Source organism: Anser anser (assembly GCF_964211835.1).
Source record: "Anser anser genome assembly, chromosome: Z".
NCBI classification, from domain to species: Eukaryota; Metazoa; Chordata; class Aves; order Anseriformes; family Anatidae; genus Anser; species Anser anser.
In genome coordinates, this window is record NC_139723.1 from 51,602,004 (window position 1) to 51,620,532 (window position 18,529).

At 40.7% G+C, this 18,529-nt stretch overlaps 1 protein-coding gene and 1 long non-coding RNA gene across 2 annotated transcripts in view; both read right to left on the reverse strand.

Annotated features, from left to right (window-relative positions):
* The window catches only part of LOC310889524 (ADAMTS-like protein 1), a 204,627-nt gene that overhangs the window by 168,248 nt on the left and 17,850 nt on the right, over positions 1–18,529 (reverse strand). The window contains exons 2-3 of the mRNA XM_083817104.1: positions 17,865–17,992; positions 645–690 (exon numbers count right to left, since the gene is read on the reverse strand). Coding sequence (XP_083673230.1) covers positions 645–690; positions 17,865–17,992 — 174 coding nt within the window. The remainder of the gene's footprint in view (positions 1–644; positions 691–17,864; positions 17,993–18,529) is intronic.
* Positions 14,624–17,858, reverse strand: LOC310889538. The gene is made up of 2 exons (XR_014576610.1): positions 16,419–17,858; positions 14,624–15,071 (listed from the first exon to the last, which is right to left on the reverse strand). It is a non-coding gene; the product is annotated as an uncharacterized lncRNA (long non-coding RNA).

An 18,529-nucleotide genomic window follows, 5' to 3' on the forward strand; every position in this document is an offset into this window, starting at 1 on the left:
TGAAAACACGCGTTCCCTTTGGTGAGCACAGAAGTTGAAGTTTCTTATTTTATTCCAGTGAAATCTACAATCACCACAGGAAAAAACAAAACAAAACAAAACAAACAAACAAACAAACAAACAAAAAACACAAAAAAACAACCAACAAACAGCAAAAACATTTGGAAAGGCTGCAGCACTATTGCAGGCTATCTAAAACTGCTTTTCTAAGGCCTACAACAAAATTACAGTGCTGGGAGGGCACAAGTGAATAGCAACACACATCTCTTACTAACTTGTCTTCAGTCCTTAACATTTAATCCTCCAGCCTGACAGATGGACCAATGTGAACCAGACAGCTACCAAAGTAACATGAGTGGTCTTTGAATCTGCTTTGGGGTTATAAAGAGCAGCTTTGAAATTTCATTGACAGCCTACGTAGAAAGGTTGTGACTGCAATGCCATCCGGTTTTAACGCCATGCTACGCCATTATTGCTCCAGCCTCTTGAGAAATCAATAATGAGTTGCCAGAGGTCCTGTGATACGAAGGCAGTTTAAACAGCTATAGTGTTCCCATCATCACACAAGCAAATTATTTTATCTTATGTAGGCATGACTGTCATATGTGATGACTTGTGCTATATCAAAGCTATACTTCACTTACCACATTGCTGCATGTCCTGTATCGGATGTTTCGCCCTTCACAGGTCCTGTGTCCAAAAATTAAAAACAAACCCAAAAATATTAATGGCTGAATAAGACAAGCAAGCACACAATGTTTACTGCACCAGCATTTTTCCAATAAGAATCTCAAACCACCAAGCCCCCCACCAACTCCTCCCTAAGGTAAAGGCTTCTCTGTCACTAGGTGGATTTTGAGGCATGAATTTTACAACTTTCCAGGTTCCTACCTAAAAAATTAGTTTCTGGAAGGTGGCATCAGTTTATAAATGAGGCTGGAAGCCAGTGTACAGAGTGTAGCTGGCAGTCAGCATCCAAACCACATTCATAACAGCAGCTCTGCGCCTGCCTCAGCCGGGCCCTGAGCTGGGACACAGCTGGGGCAGCCAGACTGGGTCTGCTGGGGAGCAGCCTGCACACTGGCAGGTGGAAACCCTCCAGCAGCGGCCTGCAGCAGCTGGCTGGCAGCCCTGTGTCCGCAGGGCTTCTTCCAGCTCGGTTCAGAGAGAGGAGGTGAGTGTAAAATGTCCCCCCCTATCCCCCAGGCCCTCCTGTGGAGTGGCATCCAAAGAGCAGCTGGGCCTGGCAGAGGTCGAGGAGGGCTGGTGCCCCCACGTGTGCTCTCCGTGGCTCTCCTCCCCTCCCCATGCATGCAGACCCATACCAGCTTGGATGCCAGCAGGGCTCTTGAAGGAAAGGTCAGCATCCAGATACCTTTTCAGCCCTCAGCAGTATGTGCTCTGAGTATTTGACCTTTGGTTTTGTGTGTTTTATGAGTTCATACAGAATACTCTGAGGAGGTCCTTGGTATAAATCAGAGTGCAGGATTTGGCTTTAAAGATTATCCTTCAACAGAATAGAATTCCTTACATTTTTAATTTCTTAATTTCACAACTTTTTTTTTTTTTTTTTTTTTTTGGTCAGGATTTAACAAGCACACATTCCTTGAGGACTCAATGCCTGCCAAGACTGAAGTTTTAAATCCAAACCATTTTGAGCCATCCAAGAGAAAGGACAGCATCTGCATGCATTTGTGTGGGTTCTTTTTTCCTTCTTCTTTTTAAGATTGAAAAACTTTTTCCATACTGAGTTAACTCTAGAATAAAATGAATAGTTTTCCTTTAAGTTATTGAAACCATCCTTCCTCCTAAACACATGAAAAGCAGGTGAGACTTAATTGTAAAATTCCTCCAGTAGTCATTTACACCTTCCTTAGCACAGAATCAGGACAAAAAACAGTTTTGTGAACATACCAAAATGGTGTAAGGAATTACAAGAGAAGATACAAGAAAATAAACAAGAAAACAAGAAAATAAAGCCAATCTCTTTTTCAGAAGAAAAATGTAAGAAGCATAAGAAGAAAGATAATATAATCTGCACTGTAGCATTTACCATATAAATTAAAAGCATTATAGAGATACCACAAGTTTAATGTTTTTGTAATGTTATATGATTAATTCACATAAATTTCTAGCACTGCATGCATGCACAGAAGTCAAAAGTGTGCACAGGGCATCCAGCACCAGGTGTAACAGTTTTAGCAATACAATAATAAAAATCATATTCAATAATAGGCTATGAACTAGTATAGCAATACTGGGATTAAAAACAAAAACAAAAACAAACACAAAATGAGCAACTCCCCTCAACATGCCATTCATTCCTGAGCAACATAGGTAGCTCGATGATACACTGTTGTGCAGGCTAGACCTCTATTTACACTGGACATTTACTAGAGGTAGTCTTGATTTACATCTACAGAGAGCCAAGGAGAAAGTGTATGACATAGCATGCAGGCAGTCTTAATGCAGTCCTTGCTTACCACACTGAATAGCTTATCCAGCAAACTTGATACATGCCCCATCTCTCTCTTATAAATGCCATAAAACCCACCAGATATATCTTTGCTTTACATGGATCTGTTGCTATTGAAATTTCAATTACCATAATTTATTAGCCTCAAAAATATTGAACTACCATAGAAATTTAAGCTTCCTTTCTGTCAGCTGTCTCACAGTTTCTTCTTTTCACAATTTCTTCATATTGTCTGTTTCAAAATTAAAAACAAAACAAAACAAAACAAACAAAAAAACCCAACCATTTATTCTTTGCACTAAAGAAAAGAGTAGGTACATTCATTGAAACATATGCCAGATAACAACTCAGATTTTTCTTCCAATTTCCCTCCTTTGGCTATAGACCAGGGTTGTTCAGAACAAAAGTTCAGTTCTGGATGCAGCTAGCGCTGGATTGATGATTCATGAACACTAGGAACCACTCTTGCAAAACTTCCTTTGTCTCCTTGCCAGGATCAAACTTTTGATTTTTGTTGTTTAAACTCATTACTTTCCCAGTTATCACCTATCAACCAAAAGCTTCTTTCATACTAAGCTGATACAATTTCATAGTAGGTTTGTAGAGTACTTTGTGTTTCAGATGTACTCAGCTTCAAAACAGCACTCCAGACTCTCTTAAACTGAAGTGCCTCCTTTTTGGATTCAAAATTATAGGATTTGTTGAAAATAGGTGACTAAATAAATAAATAAATAAATAAATAAATTCTGCTTCTGAACCTGTCTATGCTTAAAACGGGGAAGCTGAAACCATCTAGAGGATTTAATTCTTCTGGAGAGACATACACAGCTCCTTGCACAACACTAGGCCAGGGCAGGTGTTTTCCCCTAGGTAGGGTTTGAATTAATGGTATGCATCCTATGTCTTAGAGTGGATAATTTGCAGCATGCCATAGCGTGCAGCATTTCACCTCCAAGGAAGGACCTCGTCAGATTACTGAGACCACTTTATAAGACACAGTTATCACACATCTTCTGACCTTTGTGGGTTAAATAGAACAACTATTACCAGCAAGAGTACACATGGCCACCCAGAAAAGTCAAAAGTCACCACACATGGCAAATTAGTCCTAGAGAGCACACAAAGGGTGTGAGCAATAAGAGGTACTTGTTCAGTCTTCTCTGTCATCAGGCATACACTGCGGGAGATTATGCTGAGGAAAAAGGTGGATGGGGGTTTGGCTTGACAGGCAATTATTATCATGTGAATATGCAAGAAAAGCAAGCTATTGGGAATCATGTTTCATTCTTCAAACTTAGTCACTTGTTTCCAGTAAAGTTTATGAAAGAGGTTAACAACTTTTAATATATTAAAATATTCACTTCGTTTAATGTAAACAACCCCAAACCCTGGTATTTATTTCTCCAGGCTCCAGTTTGTAGAGGGACTTAGTTCAAGTCCCCCCCTCAAATGTCTAAAGTAGATGTGTGTTTGTGCTCAGCTAGAGCTAGAAGATTTTCAATAATCCATGCCAGAAAGAACAGCAACCCCTTGCCAAAGTTGCCTTTATCTGTAATTACCAAAGGCGATGAAAGAGATTTGCAGAGGAGGACCTCATCAACTCCTGCCACTCTCAGTGGTCATCAAAGTTTGAAATGCTTTTCTTAAGCAACAAGCCTCCACATAAGCAAGAAACTAGGAGCCAGAGGTAGGTTATTTTTGTGGATCTGAATTTTGATGCAACTGTTCACCACAGGGGTTTGAAAGTTGATGTAATGCTGGACAATCTTCACTCTCCTTTATTTTCACACCCCTTGATCACCACTCTTCTGGGATAGATTTTGGTTCTGGCACTGCACCTGTGAGAAAAGCATGCTGTGTGCCTTTCTCCTCCCATGACATCTTAAGAGGGGCTGAGTCAGCCCTCCACTTCCCCTAGTGCCAACCATGCACAAGATCGTACTTCACACACAGTAACGCCATCTTGCATCCCTCTTTCCTCACTCTGTTACTCCTAACTCTTTTCCAAACGTTGTGCGGTATTATAACCCCCACCATTCTCATTACAATTTCTCTATTTCTCCTTTTCTGGGGAACAGAATCTCTTTTTCATTCTCTCAGTATATTCCTTTTCTCATAATGAAAACTTGATGGAATGCCTTATGTACTAAATTGTTAGGAAAAAGAAAGATACATCAGGACTGTGCTGAATATATGAGTTCATTTTTTTTCATATTATCTGGTAAGATCTGCCCAAATGCATGTTCAAATCATTCAATTAAGAACAAAATTATAAACAGTATAAAAATTTTTCTTTATTCTTTTGGTAATATGCCCCTCACCTGACAATGGGTTGTGCAGATGTGCTGGTGTGTTTTGACATGCTGCTTGACTTTGTAACTGTAAAATCATGGAATATCTTGGGTTGGAAGGGGCCTTAAAGATCGTTTAGTTCCAAGCTCCTTGCCCTGGGCAGGAATACCACCCACTAGATCAGGTTGGCATCCAACTCATCGAGCCTGGCCTTGAACACCTCCAGGGATGGGTCATCCACAGCTTCTCAGGGCAACCTGTTCCAGTGCCTCACCACCCTCAGAGTGAAGAATTTCCTCATAACATCTAATCTAAATCTTGCCTCTTTCAGTTTATAAGACATTCCGCCTTGTCCTATCACTGTCTGTCTGAACAAAATATTGCTCTCCATCCTTTTTATAAGACCTCTTTAAGTATTGAAAAGCTGTAATAAAGTCACCCTGGAGCCTTTTCTTCTCCAGACTGAATATCCCCAGCTCTCTCAGCCTTTCTTCAGAGAAGTGCTCCAGCCCTCTGACCATCTTTGTAGCCCTTCTCTGGACCTGCTCTAACAGATCAACATCCTTCTTGTGTTTGGGGCCCCAGAAATCTTTCATTCTTTCTATTTCAGTGACTAAGACACTCTTGCACCATCTTCAGATAGTGAAATACCAGAATTGTTACAGGAATAGTTAACCTTGAGACAAGAAAGATAGAAAACCCAGCTTTCCCTGTCAAAATTTTTTACAGATCTTATGAATATTCCTTCCGCAGGAGTTAAAGAAAAGAACAAAACAAAACAAAACAAACAAACAAACAAAAAAATCCAACCAAACAAACAAAACACAAAAACAAACAAACAAACAAAAACAACTTGGAGGCAAAGTGCCAATTTAAGTCACTACAGGCAGGAAGCTGGCTAGTCAAATCAAAACATGAGCTTTAATCTGTGGCTGCTAAAGGCCTATTTTTTGCATAAATGTTTTCCACAATATTTTAATTAGGGAATCGTGTATTTTGATGTAAATAATGTATCGTAATTAGCATTAAACAAACATTGACTCTCACGCATGTGAAGGTGAGTGTGGAACTAACAATATACCAGCATACCAGGCTTTACACTCTGAGACTCTTCTGTAAATCTAGAGTAAATTTACTGGAATCAACAGAATAGAATATGGCTATACACGTGTGCAATATAACTACACCATATATGAAAGTGATGTTATTAGGAAAATCATAGAATGGTTTGGGTTGGAAGGGACTTTAAATATCATCTCATTTCAAGCCCCCTGCCATGGCCTGGGACATCTCCCACCAGACCAGGCTGCCCAAAGCCCCATCCAGCCTGGCCTTGAGCACCTCCAGGGATGGGGCATCCACAGCTTCTCTGGGCAACCTGTTCCAGTGCCTCACCACCCTCATCATCAAGAATTCCTTTCTAATGGCTAATGTAAATCTCCCCTCTTCCAGTTTAAAGCCATTACCTCTTGTCCTATCACTCCACTCCCTGATAAAGAGTCCCTCCCCAGCTTTCTTTTAGGCCCTAATTAGGTACTGGAAGGACTCTATAAGGTCTTCCTGGAGCCCTCTCTTCTCCAGGCTGAACAACCCCAACTCCCTCAGCCTGTCTTCACAGGAGAGAGAGGTTCTCCAGCCCTTTGATCATCTTCATAACCCTCCTCTGGACTCATTGTTAATAGATCTATGTCCTCCTTGTGCTGGGGGCCCCAGAGCTGAATGCAGAACTCCAGGTAAGGTCTCACAAGACCAGAGTAGATGGGGAGAATCACCTCCCTTGACCTTCTGGCCATGCTTCTTTTGATGCAGCTGAGAATGTGGCTGATTTTCCGGGCTGCATGCATGCACATTGCTGGCTCATTTTGAGCTTTTTGTCAACCAACACCCCCAGGTCCTTCTCCTCAGGCTGCTCTCAACCCATTGCCCACTCAGCCTGTATTTGTGCTTGGGATTGCTCCCAACTGAGGTGCAGGACCTTGCACTTGGCCTTGTTGAACTTCTTGAGGTTCGCAAAGGCTCACCTCTCAAGCCCGTCCATGTCCCTCTGGATGGCATCCCTTCTCTCCAGTGTGTTGACTGCACCACACATCTTGGTGTCATAGGCAAAATTCCTGAGGGTGCACCCAATCCCCCTGTCCATGTCACCGACAAAGATGTTAACAGAGTCAGTCCCAATACTGACCCCTGCGGAACACCACTCATCACTGATCTCCACCTGGACAATGAGATGTTGACCGCAACTCTTTGAGTGCGACCATCCAGCCAATTCCTTACGCACCAAGTGGTCCATCCATCAAATCCATTTCTCTCCAAATTAGAGACAAGGATATCACAGGAGAGACAGTGTCAAATGCTTTGCACAAGTCCATGTAGATGATGTCACTTGTTTTTCCCTTATCCACCAATGCTGTAACCCCGTCATAGTGCCTGACAAATCTGGTGTCCTATCTTTCCTTAGTGAAGCCATGCTGGCTGTCACCAATCACCTCCTTATTTTCCATATGCCTTGGAAGAGCTTCCAGGAGGATCTGTCTCCATGATCTTGCCAGGCACAGAGGTGAGACTGACTGGCCTGTAGTTCTCGGGGACTTCCTTTTTTCCCTTTTTAAAAATAAGGTTTATGTTCCCCCTCTTCCAGTCAGTGGGAACTTCACTGAACTGCCACAGCTTCTCAGATATGATGGACAGTGGCTTAGCAACTACATCTGCTATTTCTCTCAGGATCCTTGGACGCATCTCATCAGGTCCCATGGACTTGTACACTTTAAAGTTCCTTAGCTGTTTTTGAACCTGATCTTTTCCCACAGTGCACAGTTCTTCCAATCCCTGCCTGGGGCTTGGGCCATGTGGCTGGAGATCTTGCTGGTAAAGACTGAGGCCAAATTGTCATTGAGTACCTCAGCCTTCTCCATATCCCAAGTGACCGGGTCTCCCATTTCCTTCCAGAGAGGGTCCATATTTTCTGTAGTCTTCCTTTTATCACTGATGTACCTATAGAAACCTTTCTTTTTGCCCTTGATGTTCCTGCAGAACATCCTATTAGAATTTAATTCTAACAGGGCTTTGCCTTTCTTTTTCTGATCCCTGGCTGCTCAGACAATGTCTCTGTATCCCTCCCAGGCTACCTGTCCTTGCTTCCACTCTATGTAGGCCTCCTTCTTCTGTTTGAGTTTGTGCAGGAGCTCCTTGTTCATCCATACAGGCCTCCTGGTGTTTTTGCCTGACTTCCTCTTTGTTGGAATACATCACTCCTGAGCTTGGAGATAGCGATCCTTTTTATTAACCAGCTTTCTTGGGCTCCTTTTCCCTCCAGGGCTTTGTCCCACGGTACTCTACCAAGTAGCCCCCGAAGAGGGCAATCAGCTCTCTCAAAGTCCATGGTAGTCAGCTTGCTGTGCTGCCTCCTCACTGCCCTCAGTGCACCATGAAATGGTGCACTAAACTGCACCATTTCATGGTCACTGTGGCCAAGGCTGCCCCTGAGTTTTGCATTCCCCACCAGCCCCTCCTTGTTGGTGAGAATGAGATCCAGCACAGCATTTCTCCTTTTCATCTCCTCTATCACTTGGAGAAGGATGTTGTCATCAACGCATTCCTGGAACCTCCTGGGTTGCCTGTGCCCTGCTGTGCTGTCCCTCCAATAGATATCAGGGTAGTTGAAGTCCCCTATGAGGACCAGGGCTTGTAAACATGAGGCTGCTTCTCTCTGTCTGTGGAGGGCCTCATCTAATTGGTCTTCCTGATCAGGTGGCCTGTAGCAGACCCCCACTATATCACCTGTCCCTGCCCTCCCTTTAATCCTGACCCATAATCTCTCTGTCAGCTGTCTCTTGGAGGACAAAAAACAAAAAACAAACAAACAAAAAAAGTGGCCTTACTTGATACTTACCTAAACCAAAACCTGAAACCCTTGTATCTTGAAGACCAGATTCCTTTCATGGTATTAGTAGAAAAGAACTACTTGCTTCTGGCTATGCAGTGCTTGTTCAAGTGGAGTGGTGAAATATTGCCTACAGAAAGACTTCTAAAATTTTGCTTACACTGTAGGCTATAGTACAAGAAATAGCCAAATATCAGTAGCTGAGCTAGCTGGTTTTAGGTTACTTTGCCTATCTCTTGCACTCTAGCCAAAATAACACTGAGCCCAGAGAAACTTAATTTATCTATTGGTCTTGTAGAAATAAGTCTTTCCTTCTAAAGGCAAGACTAGTCTCAATTCACAATTTCATTTCAAGTTCAAGAAGATTTGAGAATTTTGTTGGGAATGTTATACAAAAAACAAGCAGCTGCAATTCCAACAGTGCTTCCACTCACACAAAGTTCTTACTCCAGATAGCTTCTGTTACTCCTGGAGTTTAAGGTTGGCATCATGTTTACTCCAAAGTTAGGCAGACCTTGCAGTTTGCAATACAAATCACTAAACAGAATAAAGTCTATTTCAATTTTTACTGTCAGATTAGTCTTTGTATTATTCAGAACCACTAAGTGTTACTTTCCGAGTAACAGCTGGCAATAAATAGCACTCCCTAAACTCTCAGCAAAACAGAAGCTGTCCAATCCAATTAAAATAAATTTAAAAAAAATCGAATTTGAGGAAAACAAAGGAAAAGTGGGAGGATAATTTGTCAGAGAACTTCAGACTGTTCTTATTATTGTTGATTTTTATACAGCTATTCCCTCATGTTTGTCACTGCAGTATTTTTTTTCTTAAGAATTTTTAAAAAGTCTCTAACTTTAGATTTGCACATATGACAAATCACATATATACAGGAAGTTATTACAGTTGCAAATATTTTCCAGTTACTCACTAGCCAAGAAAGGCTGAAAAAAAGCAAGAATTAAAGAATTGCCTTTCAGCAAAGCAATGGTAATCCACAGGCCAAGTGGAAAGATAATACAACATCAAGTCTCACCTGGCTTGCTCTATCACAAAGACAGCATCTAGAACCTATCACAGGCCCAAAAGTACTTACATTCCAAATCTGAACATGCCTGAGCTCAGCTCTAGATCCAAGCTCTGCAACTGGTCTTTACAAAACAAATGTGCTGAATAGGAACCCACGTTACCCATGCTTTGAGGAAGTCTGAACCTGGGTCTGAACCACATGCGTTAGTCCAGCTCCAGTTAAATTCTCTAGCTTTCTCATGTACAGCTTGTGGCTTTACAGCATCACAACTTACTTTTTTTTTTTTTTTAATTTTTTATTAAGTTAACAAGGTTTATAAAAACTCCACATCATGCAAAGACCTGGCTGATTTAATTATTTTTCATTTAACTCTCAGAACAGATTTATTGAAAGAATTATGAATATACAGAAACTTTTCCAGTGAACCTGAACTTATGAACTGTATATCATCTAAGTAAAGGATTCACAGACATTTTTGCAAGGTAGGCTACATCTCAATGGAGGGACAGATTTATGGAGATCATATCCATCACTCTCAGCTGTAGGTACAATGCTGGCTGCTGTTCATTATAGCACAGATCAGTTCCTCACAAAAAACACCAGCATGTAGCATCCCTATAGCAAGTCTAGTAATGGATTACATGGGAAAAAAACCTGTGTGAAAGCATTTGATATTCTTTTAGATATTTTATTGTAGCACAGCAACAGGAAATTAGGACAGCCAACACAACGTAACTGTCTCTCCAAAGAGCTCCAGTAATCACCCCACAGACCACAGCATTCATCTAAATTTTATGATACTTGCAGCTTTCTATAGTATTGACTCAAATTTAAGGTTACAGCTCAGTGCTTCTGCTGGTAGGTACTGCTGGAACTATAATCTTTCTTGAAAATTGGAAATGCTTCATTAAATCAAAGCAGGAAGGAGTCTCATAAATACAAATTTGACTAATCCCAAAGTCAATAAAATAAAAGAAAATATCTTTTAAAATGCTGGTATATGGTACAATTTTAACCAGCAGTGTCCACAAACCAACTACAATCTAAATTTCTTACAAAATTTTAGATCACCTAATATAGCAGGGACGACACCCATGATAGAGTAAAGCAGTTCCAGTTAACAACTGAAGCAGAAAACATGACAGCTATTAAAGTACCCTGAAAGTAATTTACACTATATTAGTGTACATTTACAGTTTCAATTGGAATAATGAAAACCATTCTCCCAAATCATCTCATAGCTCAAGTGATCTAAGAATTCTGACATTGAGTGACATGGTATGATTCATCAGAACGTTATTTAGATTTGTGGATGTATTTAGTAATTACGTTAGCATTTATGCATTAAATTTCTGGTATGTGTTCTACAGACCACAAGATAGCAGAGGTCTTATTCTTAGAATGAGAAAATAAAGAGCTTTTTAAATGATCATTCTGACACACACAGGAACATTTTATAAAATGCAATAATTTGCCTTATTTATTAGTGCCAGGATTAGACAAGGCAGCATTTTTATCATCTCATAATAGAAGCTAACATAAATTACTCCAACTATCTGATAAAGAAGCAACCCAAAATCTAGAGTAGCTTTTCCATTGTAATTTTCACTCATAATGTTTAAGGGACCTTTTATTAATGTTATATCTGAAATACTTTAGATTCTCTTGCAATCTAAACCTCCAAGACAGCTGAGTTTGTGATTGTAGCCTGAAACTAGGGGTCACAGTGAGATGCCTTGACAAAACTCCAAATCCAGTTGTGAAGCAGCTAAAGAACAGCAGACAAACTTTGATATCAACATTATATACAGCTGAAACCATAAACTAGAATTTTCACATATGTAGTATTTGATGTATCCCCTTTTTAGTGCTAGTCACTGTTGCTGTAATGCTTTTTTTTTTCTTTTTTTTCTTTTTTTTTCTATTATTTAACTTTAAGCTAACATGAATGAACATGCACCTATTCTGTCACATTTTGACAGACAGCAAACCCCTTGATTCTCGGTTCTTCAATGGATAATCTATGTGATCATAATCAGAAAGTAGTAGTCCTTCATGAAATAATCCATTATATTTTGAACTTCATGAACTGTCATGTGAAAAATATTACACAGCATAAAATAGACCTAATTTTAGCTAATTTAGCCAGTTTATTGAACCTAATCTCCAACATTACATTTTCAGAGGTTATATTGCTGATTGACTGAGTCAAACTGCAATAAAACTAAGAGTCAGTTATATGAATGTACTTTTATCACTTCTTTGCAATATGCAATAGCAGCGGGCTGAACAACCAAAGTAGAGAATCACTTCAGCTTACTTATCAAGCAGAAGTAGTGGAAAGGCTAATCCATACTGGTGGTTTGCTTTTGCATGCCATCAGCTGAAGGAAGAAAAGAAAGTATTTGAAAAGGGGAGAAAAAAGTATATTCCAACAAATAGCAGAACCAGTATGAAGAATCTATGCAAAGATAGATTCCTTAGAAATCCTCTCATGCATTCCCTCTTTTATTGCTGAGGGAAACTTGTCAGGAAGATGTTGACATTCTTTGGCTACTGACATATGGGTCAATATCTGAGATCATCATTCTTACATATAGAAAATCCAGTGTAAACTGCTGAACAGAGTGGAGGTTTTCCACCTGATGATTTCAGATGTTTACCCTTTAGCTCAGATTCAGTATTCATGGAACTTCATGTCCGGCTTAGCACTCTGCTACACATATATTCACATAAACTGTTCTCTGCTTCATGCTTTAGCCTGAAACAGCAGCAGCAATAACAGTTAGGATTTATAACTAGATTAAAACAAAAAACAAACCCACAGATTATCTATAAATTATCTACTAAAATTATTCCCACTGTTCTTGGACATCCCACTTTTCTGCCATCTCTACCACCTTAACAGAAAGTGATGATGAATTTGGAATATGATCAAAAAAAATCACAATTGTATTCCTGCCAGGCCTAGAAACAGTAAAACAATTTAAATTCTACAGCGATACTTGTTAATATAAACAGTACAATTCCAGAACACAGAATATTTTTAGGATCAGGATACATGAATGTAGTGTAATTCATAATTTTCTTAAGATCTGAAAACACTCCAACACACACAAATGAAATAAATTTAACCTCACCTCTGGGCCTGGCAAGATTATGGAAAAGATCCTCTTGGAAGCAATGTCAAGGCATAAGCAAGACAAGGATGCGATCCAAGACAACCAGAACAGCTTCACCAAGGGCAACTTGTGCCTGACCAAGCTGGTCACCTTCTCTGATGGAGTGAATACATCAGTCAACAAGGAAAGACTGACCAATATCATCTATATGGAGTTCTGTAAGGCCTTTGACATGATGCCACATGACATCCTTATCTCTAAATTGGAGAGAGATGGAATTAAAGGGTGAATCATTTAGTGGATAAGGAATTGGCTCAATGGCTGCACCCAGAGAGCTGTGGTCAATGGCTCTACGTCCAGATACAGGCTGGTGATGACCGGTGTCCCTCAGGAGTCTGTCTTGGGACTGGTACTGTTTAATGTCTTTATCAGTGACATAGACAGTGGGATCGAGTGCACTGTCAGCAAGTTTGCAGATGACACCAAGCTGAGTGGTGTAGTCAATACAACAGAAGGAAGGGATGCCATTCCAGAGGGACCTGGACAAGCTTGAGAATTGGTCCACATGAACCTAATGAAGTCCAACAAGTCCAAGTGAAAGGTGCTGCACCTGGATCAGGACAATCCTAGACAAGAGTACAGACTGGAAGAACTCACTGAGAGCAGTTTTGCAAAGAAGGATTTGGGGGTTCTGGTGGATGAAAAGCCCAACGTGAGCCAGCAGTGCTCACTTACAGCCCAGAAGGTCAGCTGCATCCTGGGCTGCATCAACAGAGGGGTGGCCAGCAGGTGGAGGGAGGGGATCATGCCCCTCTGCTCTGCCCTTGTGAAACTCCTGTAATGCTGCATCCAGGTCTGGGGCTCACAAACCAAGAAAGATATGGGAGTCCAGAGGAGGGCTATGAAAACGATCAGAGGGCTGGAGCACCTCTCCTGCAAAGAAAGGCTGAAAGAGCTGGGGAGAGGGTGATGCAAAATACATTCCAAAATAGATGCTCCGGGGATGCATCAAGCACGGCGCTACTTGCTGATTGAGGGAAGGGATTGTCCAGCTGGGGTCCCTTGGTTTGTTCAGCCCCGAGCAGAGCAGGCTGAGGGGAGGCCTCATGGCGGCCTGCAGCTCCCTCACGAGGGGAGCGGAGGGGCAGGCGCTGAGCTCCGCTCTCTGGGGACAGCAACAGGACCCGAGGGAACGGCGTGGAGCTAGGACAGGGGAGGGTCAGGCTGGGTGATAGGGAAAGGTTCTGCACCCAGAGGGTGGTCGGGCACTGGGACAGGCTCCCCAGGGCAGTGGTCACAGCACCAAGCCTGCCGGAGTTCAAGAAGTGTTTGGACAACGCTCTCAGACACATAGTCTGATTTTTGGGTGGTACTGGGTGGAGCCTGGAGTTTGACTTGATGATCCTTGTGGGTCCCTTCCAACTCAATATACTCTATGGTTCTATGGTACTCTGTGTTCAGCCTGAAGAAGAGAAGGCTCCAGGAAGACCTCATTGTAGCCTTTCAATATTTAGAAGAGCTTACAAAAAAGACAGAGAACAACTTTTTTACTCAGGCAGATAATGGTAGGACAAGGGGATTTGTAGTTAAACTAAAAGAGGGGAGATTTAGATTAGATGTTATGAGGAAATTCTTCACTCAGAGGGTGGTGAAGCATGCCCCATCTCTGGAGGTGTTCAAGGCCAGGCTGGATAGAACTTTGTGCAATCTGATCTAGTGGGTGGCGTCCCTGCCTATGTCAGGGGGGTTGGAATTGGATGATCTTTAATGTCCCTTCCAACTCAAACCATCTTATGATTCTATGAAATTCACATGAATTTCAGATATCTAAAGAACTTTAACCATTTTTTTATTCTGTGTTTGCTTGAGTCAATACAGTTATTAAATACCTTTACTGACACACATAGAATCCAAAGCGTTCTATGATTCTCTGACATACTGGTATTTTCACTGCAGGTCTGCTGAGCCATAGACACCATAAAAATCTGAGGAAAAGAGCAACAACCATGTTCCAGCATCTCTTCTCATGCTCTGCCAATGCATTTCCAGTGCCCTGTAGCCAAATAGCTAACAGCTAAGAAAATTCCATTCTCTGTAGAAGCACAACAGTTGTTAGTTTGTCCCTCAAAAGAAACAGAAGTGTTTCTCCTCGCTACAGGTTTTGGCCAGCGGTGCTTCAGGACACTTCGTGACGAAGAGTAGACAGATGAGGAGTATCTTTTTTCCTGAGCTTTGTATCAATAAAAGGATGGCGAAACTGAAGGGCAAAACATTCTGAAATGACAAAAATACTTCTTTTACCCAACATACAATTACTCTGGGAGCTTCACTTTCACAAGTCCATCGAGGCAAACAGCAGTAAATTCAAAGGGAGTTTGTCAAAGGGAGTTATATAGAGTTATTGCCAACAAAGAGCATGAAGAATATCATGCTTTGAGTTTTAGCCCAGTCTTTACCTACTTATTATCAGAATGTCATCTTCCCGGGGCTGATTCTGCCACCTGAGTCAGCCAGTGCTTCTCACTTTGGTGCAGGATACCAGGATATGTAGTTGACTTGGGCTTACAGCTCCTGTCTCCTAATGTTACTGGCACATTTATTTGTACCGCTATCATACTAAATGTCCTTAGCATAATCAGGACCAGTTATTGTAATGACATGATTTTTTTAAACAGCCCCTATCCTCAAATGTTTACCATCTAAAATGCTAGAAAATAGAATTTCTTGCTAACACTTTCCATTCTTTCATCACAGCTGCAAAAGCCTAACACAAAACATGTTCCCAAAACAAACAACACAAGCACTAAGATAACTTTGGCAAACAAAAGCTGGAAATAAAACTGTTTTTCTTGAGTTAGCTGAGTACACTAATGGTGTTTAGGAATGGACAATTAGTCTTTGCATTTCTTCAAAGACAATGCACTAGGCTTTTTCTTTTCATTTAATGCTCTGAAAGCCATCTCATACAGAACTAAAAGGCATAAGGCATTACAAACATCCATCCCAGGAGGAGAACTACTTAGGATTAATTTGTTCCAAAACATCTAAATATGTTGTCATTTTTTCATTTGCCAGAAGCGTGTAGTATCTTCCTTTATTCTGCTATGTAATTATACACAGTAAATACATGAGATAAACTGTACCAATCAAGAAATTGTCCTAAAGAGGTTGAATTTTTTTTCTAGCCTTGCCAGATTTGAAATACTCATGCACACAGGCCTATTTTCAAACCTTCAAAGTTCGGATGACTTTCTTTCTCCTGCTCCCTCTCTGCCTTTTCCTTAGCAACATAAAATGCTTGCATAGCACACGCACACAAAAAAAATGGTTAAAATCACTATTTCACTAGCAACTTCATGCAGGAAAAAGGAAAAACTAACTGAATGGACCAAAATTTGCATTTGTTTTCTTAAGGCAGGAAGTATTGCTTATACACTGAATGGACAGTAGTTAGGTATTGTATGAAAAGCAAGAACTCTGTGATTTGTGAGCTTATTGACTATTCCACTGAGGTAGCTTCAGAGACCCGAACAGTACAAGAATCAGAGAGACAGATGGGGAGAGGCTGCCCAGAGGAGTTGTTTATGCCCACATGCTGCAGAACACTTATGCTACTCCTACCATAGAGCTCCAATACTCTTCCTCTGTAAAGACGGCTGAGACAGAGGTGTAGCAAGCCCTCGTATTACAAAAATGCCCCAGATCTTCTGAAATGCCTGGCTTCATGCCTGCATTAAAGGAGCATGCACAAGATCACTTAGTTTCCTAAAACTGAAAAGGATACAGTGACCTCAAACAAGCTCCCACCTTTGCAATTCCCAAATTCAAGGTCGTTAAAGAACACCTATTTGCCATGGAGTGAACAAGAGATGAGAATTTGGCCCCAAGTTTAAAAACCAAAGTATTCTTCCTTCCCTCCCCCCACCCGCCATGGGAATGAAGTAGAAAAGTAGTGTCTTTCCACTAGTTGCAGTAGAATATTTTGAGATTTTGTCAATCTTTTCCCCTTCTTGTAGACAGTTGCATACTATCAGCCCAAGAATTCTTGGTTAACCAGGAGACCAAATTGTCCACAGATAGAGTTAAAATACACAATATTCTATTCTGACCTTATGATTATATGCTTTGTGCTGTTTCTCGTCCTTACTAAACAGCATTATGTTTTAAAACGTCAGATGTAAGAACTAATTTGGAAAGTATTGTCACTATTTTATTAACATCAGTTTTATAAGCACATGAAAGAAAATTACAAGAGAAATGTATGCAGGATGGAAAATTTTATTATATTTTTTATACTACAATATACAAGGTATCAGAGATGGCAGAAAGCCAGAAGTTTGATTCTGGAGTTTTCCTTCATATTATTTATCAGATATCTGCTAATATTTATCACTACTTGCTGCAGGTGTTTTCTCCTAAAGTAAGCAGAAACAATATTTGCTGGAAATGTTTTGTCTTACGTATATTATTGAGTGCAATTGTCAAGTGACTTGTACATGTTCTATTGGAAGACGGTAACTGCGGAGGAACAAACTCCTGGATGTCTGTCTCTGGTTGATTTCACCTTTGCACTAATCAATTCTACCCCTGCCTATTGGGAAAGGTTGCTGGTATGGAAGCCTTCCTATCTGGAATTTAACTCCTAAGATACCCTGAGAAGAATTATCATTCTTTCTTTTTTATAGTCTCAGTGTAGCTGAGATTGTGGGCCTCTAAACCTAGTGAATTAATTGTAGTCTGGTATAAATATGTGAAAAGGCTTATTGCTCAAACAGTGAAAGCGAAAGGAGATTTCACTTTTCAGTAGCTGGCAGCCTTCAGCGTGGCAAGCAACAAGTGTGGGCAACTTCTGTATCTCCATAGGTTCCCACTATATTTTATACATTTGTTGCCTTATCAAACACTTTGGCCACTTGCCTGAGTCATAAAACACAATCCATAATTTTCTAACACCGAGGTAGAAATTTCAGCATTGTTTGAGACCTATGCTAGTTACTTCTTATGATCTGACACATACCAGAACTTCAAATTCTCCCATCAGTAAGTAAAAAGCATTCACCCACTTACTTGCTGCTCAGGCAGCGTCTCAGTGAATATGAAGCCCCTCCTCCACAAGTACGTGAACATTCACTCCATGAACCCCAGGCATCCCACAGTGAGTCTCGGTCTTCCTCTGAGCGAGCTGTTCTGGAGCTCTGAGGAGAGGGAGAGAGAGGAAAAAAAATCAGGAAAAATCAATTCAAGGACAACAAATATTGTTGCTAGCTTAACCTTTCTTTTTACTGGACATCATTGCGGTCATTGAAGACACAAAATAAATCTGTTCTCTGGCATTCCCACTGGTTGGCATCTGGCTTTTGTTGTGAGGGTTTCTCTATGAAGTTGATTCCATCCTTTGAAAATCATTGTCTCAGCTTGAGACTGGTATTGATTACTATAGAAGGCAAGGTATTTTTCCTGGTTAAAAGGAAGAGGGAGGAGTATTGTAGACATTACAAATTGTACTTCAAAGTTTTGTTTCTCTGTTAGAAACTATGAAATGGCATATTAAAAAGTGCCTTCCAAGGCAATGTTCGGGAGAAAAAGAATCGCAGCGTAGTCAATCTACATGATTCAAACACATTTAACATTAAGGTTTTCATACATTCACTATCATTACTTTTTCTCTGTCTAAAGATCTCCTATATGCTCTCTGGATTCCCTAACTGTGTTATCTCTATTGTTAGCTGCAT